At 49.5% G+C, this 6,146-nt stretch overlaps 1 protein-coding gene across 3 annotated transcripts in view; it reads right to left on the minus strand.

Annotated features, from left to right (window-relative positions):
- Positions 1-767: 767 nt before the first annotated feature.
- LOC109295537 (disintegrin and metalloproteinase domain-containing protein 9-like) overlaps positions 768-6,146 on the minus strand; it is a 42,432-nt gene continuing 37,053 nt past the window's right edge. For 2 of the 3 annotated variants that reach the window (XM_019514437.1, XM_019514434.1), the window contains 6 exons: positions 5,457-5,537; positions 4,744-4,849; positions 4,326-4,464; positions 3,443-3,554; positions 2,076-2,212; positions 768-1,565 (listed from right to left, as the gene is read on the minus strand). In XM_019514437.1, coding sequence (XP_019369982.1) covers positions 1,502-1,565; positions 2,076-2,212; positions 3,443-3,554; positions 4,326-4,464; positions 4,744-4,849; positions 5,457-5,537 — 639 coding nt within the window. In that variant the 3' untranslated portion in view covers positions 768-1,501. The remainder of the gene's footprint in view (positions 1,566-2,075; positions 2,213-3,442; positions 3,555-4,325; positions 4,465-4,743; positions 4,850-5,456; positions 5,538-6,146) is intronic. The other variant, XM_019514436.1, reaches the window with a different exon arrangement.

Raw genomic sequence — 6,146 nt, forward strand, 5'->3', positions numbered from 1 at the left:
CCTCGCCCCGCCAACGGCTCCGCGCGAGCCCCGCCCCTCCCCCGCCCCGCGCGAGCCACGGCAGCGGCACAGGACTTCAAGTATTTTATTACTGCAAACGTGCCCATTATATAGATTTGTATTTGCATATATACAACGGTGGTAAAGGGGGGGTGGGGGTTTTTGGCAAAGATTAGGGGGTCGTTTACAAAAAACAAGTGTTTTAGTGGCCAAAGTGAAAAAGCTTTAGTTTTATTCGAGGTTTCACGGCTGCAAGTCGACTGGCACCGTTCGCTGGATCCCCGCACCACCGAGTTGGCACAACCTTGTGGAACTCGCTTCACCTCCGCTCGCACGCCAAACACAAACACGCTTCCACTGATGCCGGAACGTATCTTTTTTTTCTTCCAGATTCAGCTTTAAAACCCAATTTAAAAAAATGAAAATACGAAAACAAACGACGCGCAGATGGGCGGCCGTCTGATCTACCGTGGTCTGAGCCCTGACCGACTGACACGAACATCCAAGTGGGAAAGCTGGTGCAAAACGGTGTGCGCTGGGTGCAGGGAGCTGCGAGGCTTTGAAGCGCTCGAGACAGTCAAGCGGTCGCATATCGGTCCACGTCGTAGTCTTCACCCCGTCTCCTGCATACGCCTTCATAGGCAAAATAGAGCACGCCCTCTCCCGAGCCAAGAAATGGCTGCATTTTTTTCGTACCTTTTCTTTTCAAGCCAACCAAAAATATTAGTGGGGAATTAGTAGAGGTTGCTGGTCTAGCTACGTACATGATTTTTATTTTTTTACCTAAAACACTTGAGTTTGGCTCTTCTACTGTCTGTCATTCCCTACAGCTTAGTCTCAGTCAGCACGAAGTATCCATTTTTTGCTGCTTAAAAAGTGAAGTGTTAGATGCCGCTAACAATCATACACACACTCGCGCGCGCACACTCACGTTTACAGTATAAATTATCTTCCTCTGAAAGTATACCAAGACATTATTTCACTTGTGCTCTGAGTCACGTATAAGTGGATATAATGCGGTCCATGCAAAACCAGGGTGGTTTCCCTCAACTGGCCCGATTTTTCTCTGTTCCATTTTTGACAGCTGTACCCCGCACGGTTAATCGTTCCTCCTCCATTTTACACACAAAAATGAAAACATAAGAAAACCCACATTAAAACTCCACGATTAAGTCTCTTCAACAAACGGGGAAAGCAAAGGACTCCCCAAGTGCTGCACTTCAAGGATTGTTTGATGCAGACCGAACAGCTTCCGACTGGCTCGTCCAACGTCAGTTTGCAAAGCCACGATGCACATACAGGGCTAAAAGCAGGCTTCACGTATTCAGTCCCTGTAGCTTTGGTAGAGGTATTTTAAAGTTTTGCAGTCCTTGTTATTATTCAGTCTCATTTTCCTTATCCAATGCTGCAGATGGAAGACTTTCTGGGAAATCACAGGCTGCTCGGCATGAGGATAACATACAATTTCAGTGCTCAGGGTGAGGGGCGGAGGACTCGAAGGCTACTTGGGAGGTAAAGGTGCTGGCCGAGAAGGAATGCATTGTCCCTGCTGCGGTGGAGGCGGCCTGTAAAGGAGGGGGATGCGAGGAACTGTTAGCGTGCATCTATGTACATCAAGACACCTCCCTCTTCCTCCTCCTATTTCCCCACCATGTCCCAGGCCCCGTGCTCAGTGTTTCCTCCCTCCCCTCCCATACGCTCAACCCCACTCCCACACTGAAGCCTCGCATCAAAATTTGGAGGCTGTCCTAGTTCCTCTGTACCGCAGACCCAGTGTCTCCAACCTTTCCAGGGAGTTCTGCATCTTTCCTAAATCGGCTTTGTCTGGGCAAACTCCCCTGCCTGCACAATACCAACCTACTCCTAAGGACCGCGAGCAATATCTGCAGAGCAGGAACAAGTGCACTAACTGTACTGTTGGCATTTTTAAACCATAGGCTAGAAACCAAAAGTAAGACTGTATACAAACTTTAGCAGGACGCTGAACAGGAAGAAGGCTGGATGTGCTACCCTAATCAACAGCGCGCCCACCTGCTTTGTATTCAGAAATGACAAACAGAAAAATCACTGCAGACCTGGTTGGTAACTTCTGCTGCAGCTGCTCCTGATACTGCGGAGGATGGTAGTAAGGCTGGTGATAGGCTGGTTGGTAATGCTGATGATACTGATTGACTGAATAAGCTGGCACAGGGCACTGGTTCGCCTGCACATTCTAGAAATAAAGGATAAGCCACACATCAGATAGTCCGCTGGAGGAAGGCAGGCACTACAAGGCCCCGTCACTTCCCTGCCAGGATCGGCCTTTCTCTGCAACAGCAACAGCTCACGAACACACAGAAACCCAAGGCACGGGAGGGCCGAGTGCCCTGGCCAGAATGACTCAGGCATGCCTCTGCCTGGGAGAGCCCCAGCACTGTTCCCCTGTGACTGCCTGCAGCGTGGTTTCAGACCATCTCGCTCAACAGCTACCCAAGACGAGACAAGCCGCAGGACACAGCATAACCGTGCGGGTCTCACTCCCTACCGCACCATTGCAAGATAAATTAATAACACTTCACTCCAACTCCTTCCTGGCAAGTCCCTTTTGCTAATGACAGCAAACATGCCTTTGCCACAGATGCTGGCACTATAAAACGGCACAACTCACTGTACCTTCCAGGTCTGAAGTTTGTGACAACAAACGCTTTCTGGGCCAAAGCTACTAAGTGTCCCCACCCTATCCCACAACACTTGGCTTTGTTTAAATAGGCTTCCTGATTAAGATGAAGGCCAAGAGCTGCTAGGAAACAAGGTTATCTGCACCAGAAAGGAAAGAGACAAGTCCCTATTGTACAGTAATGTATGACTCAACCAACTCACATTAGTAGCCTGGCCCCAACTCTTCTTACAGCTGAACATTTAACGTGAGTACATTTTTCATTCATGCATCCTGGCTGACATTTTTACTACAAGCTTGTTTCTCGATGCTGCAAGATCAATACTGCCCTATGCTTAGACGCACCTGTAGATTTTCTTCTGCTCAAACATTTTCGCATCAGATTATCTTCGTCATTTAAGAGCACTGGTTGTTTACACAGCACTGCCCAGCTGGATGGCATTTGACAGAGGCTCTTATAGAACATGTTATGCAGGCTACAGCTTACGAGGCCTCTTTGTAAATACTAGGAGACAATTCTAAGACTCTGACAACGCTCCATGCCACGAACCAACTGCAATCACTAGTATTTCTTACCCCTGCATAGCTCACACAGGGAGACAGCGATTTAATTTTAAGAGCCACAAAAACCCCATGCGCTCTCCCCCAGCCAAGAACAAGTAGAAGTAGTTTTGTACAAAAAGTCCTTCCTTGCTCAGTGTCCAATACAACAGGCTTCCCACATTCATTACTTAAAGCAGGACCAGTTTATCGGTGTCTGAGCGCTGAAAAGCAGGTCACTCCTACCGTGGGTACGTCTCTCGAATTGTACGGCGTGCTCTGCAGGAAGTGCCTGTGGTCTGTCTCTACAGGAGGTCGAGGGGGAGGAGGAGGAGTTCGATGCGATCTGGAATTGGACCTGTATATATTGAGCAGTCACGTTACCATCAGCGACGAGGAAAACAACGTTGAAACCCTGACGTTACAGCATTTTGTAAGCATTGGTTTCCCGGGTATTTCACTCTTACCATTCGACAGCCAGGAAAACATGTTTTCCTTTTCACAGAATCACCGAAAACGAGGGTTGGAAGGGACCTGACGACGTCACATCTAGTCCAAACCCCTACTCCAAGCAGGACCAGCCCCACCCAGATCATCCCAGCCAGATCTTTATCAAGCCAGGCCTTAAAAAACCACCAAGGGTGAAGACTCCACCAACGCCCTGGGTAACCCATGCCGCTGCTTCACAACCTTCCTAGTGAAAACATTTTTCCTGATATCCAACCTGAACTTCCCTCGCTGCAACTTGAGACCACTGCTCCTTGTTCTGTCACCCACCACCACTCAGAACAGATGCCCTAGGACCAGGCCTAGCTGGAGTCCCCCTCCGCTCAGAACTATCATTTCTAAGGTCCCCATGAGCCAAAGACTGGACCCAGAAAACGAGGAAAGATGGAAGTCTCCAACTGTGAAATGTCTCCGCACAGATGGAGCACTTGGGTGCACGGCTACCATCTTGTCTGCTCACAGTCCTGCAACTGTACCCCTTAGAGGCATCAAGATCAGAGTGGGAGGGTATCAACTTGGCACCTCAGGCCAGCTCTCTGGAATCCTCCTGTGCAAAGAAACTTCTCTGGTCCATCCGACAAGTGACCATCAAAAAAGCTGCCTGGGGTGGGAATTCACTTACGAGCGACAGCGTGATATTAGTCTCCCGCAGCTTTGCTTCAGCTGGTTTCTCCGTGCAAATGCCAGCACAGCAACTAGAAGCAGCGGGAGGACCAGGAAGAAGAAGACCAGAAGCCCATCTCTCAGCGAGGTGTCTTTGTCTGGGGAAATGGAAGGAGACAAGGAAAAGCAGGCAGCGTTACAGGTGCAGATGGCTAGAATACCTTCAACTTCCACCATGCTGCCAATTATCACCACGGGACCCCAAACCCAAACCCTTCCCGAGTTGGCAAACAGAGCCCACCACGGTTCCAGTTTCCCAGCACTTCGGCCAGCATGCAACTGCTTGGAGGCCACCAGGCACTTGCTTTGCCCTCCTCCCAAACAACAATCAGCAGCAGCTGAGACCACTGTCCTGGAGCTGCCTGGTCACTACTTGCCATTATAGGAAGGCCCACTGTCTACACTTCCCCCGTATCCTGTCGAGTCACAATACGGAGGGGCCCAGCCTGCATCACAGTGACAGTTCCTGTTGTTATTGCACACCTTAAAAAATAAAAATAAATAAATAAATGTATAATCACATGCACACAGCAATTACTACGATCAGTGCCGTCAAGGGCTCATCTACCCACCCTACATCACTCACACTGGAGAGCTCTACCCTGCAATTCCTGTAGCAGGCCCACTCATCATAACCGTCCTGCCCAAGTCACGCTAGCCAGGCAAAAACCTGCCTGGCCAACGATTAAAATCGCCCAGCGCACATCCGACCTAAACACGCCTTTCAGGTTAACTAAACCAAACAGCTTACTTCACGCTCAGACTCACTCTTGGGGCTTCCCAGCGAAACACCTCACAATGCTGCCACGCTCACTGGCACAGCTACAGTCCAGCAAGTTTCTGCGAGTTACTCTTTACCTAGAGAGCAGCACAAGGCTAGCAGCCAGCTCACCATTAAAATATCACCGTCTGACCTAAGGACAAAGGTAACTGGGTACACATTTCTATGGCCTGCGATTTGCGAGAGGTTGTTCTAGCTGCTCCAATGGTCTTTAACTCTAGGACTCTGATCCTTCTTACAGAGGAGCGAGGAGGGAGCACTAAGCCCAGGCTGGACATGAGCATAAAAGGAAGTTCCTGCCTTACTTACCCCATGTCCGTGGCATTTGCTGTCTATGTCACAGTCATAATTCAGAACAGAGACGCTTACACACTGGTAGTGTCTGCAGATCTGGAGAGGCAAGACAAGAGCACACAAATGAAACCAAGGTGGCTTTGGACTGCTTATGTTTTTCCTCCCTCCCTCCCCACCCCATGGTCCAGTACACACTTGGTTTACCTTGCTCAGCATGTATGTTTACTGCCACGCTACCTTCAAAAATGACGCACACAACTTCTAACCCTAAGCGCTTTCATTTGAATAGCAAACTAGTTTGCTGCAGTAATGGCCTCCAACCACTGCTCGCAATGGAAGTGATTTTTTAGCCATCCTTTTCACCAGCTGACCAGAGGGTAACAGCTATCAACTGTCCTGAGCCTACATGTCTGACTAGCAGGATCCCAGGGGAGAGGTTAAGCGCAGCCCTCCGCTGAGCTGCGGCAGAATGTAATGGGACAGGCCACGGCAGGGATCTACGCAAGCTCTCCCCTTGTGGAGAGATGCCTTGTCTTCCCTTTTGTGTTTCCTTTAAAAAAAAAAAAGGGGGGGGGCGGGGAGGAGAGGGAAGGATGCAATGAAGGAGTTGGGTACCTAAAACAGGAGGTGGGTGGACTTCAGGTGCTTAAGTCCAAGACAGGAATCCAAAAACCTTACTTGCTAGCACATCCTTGAGTATATGAC

This window comes from Gavialis gangeticus, unplaced genomic scaffold (assembly GCF_001723915.1).
Source record: "Gavialis gangeticus isolate Ggan-Ray unplaced genomic scaffold, GavGan_comp1, whole genome shotgun sequence".
Lineage (NCBI taxonomy): Eukaryota > Metazoa > Chordata > Crocodylia > Gavialidae > Gavialis > Gavialis gangeticus.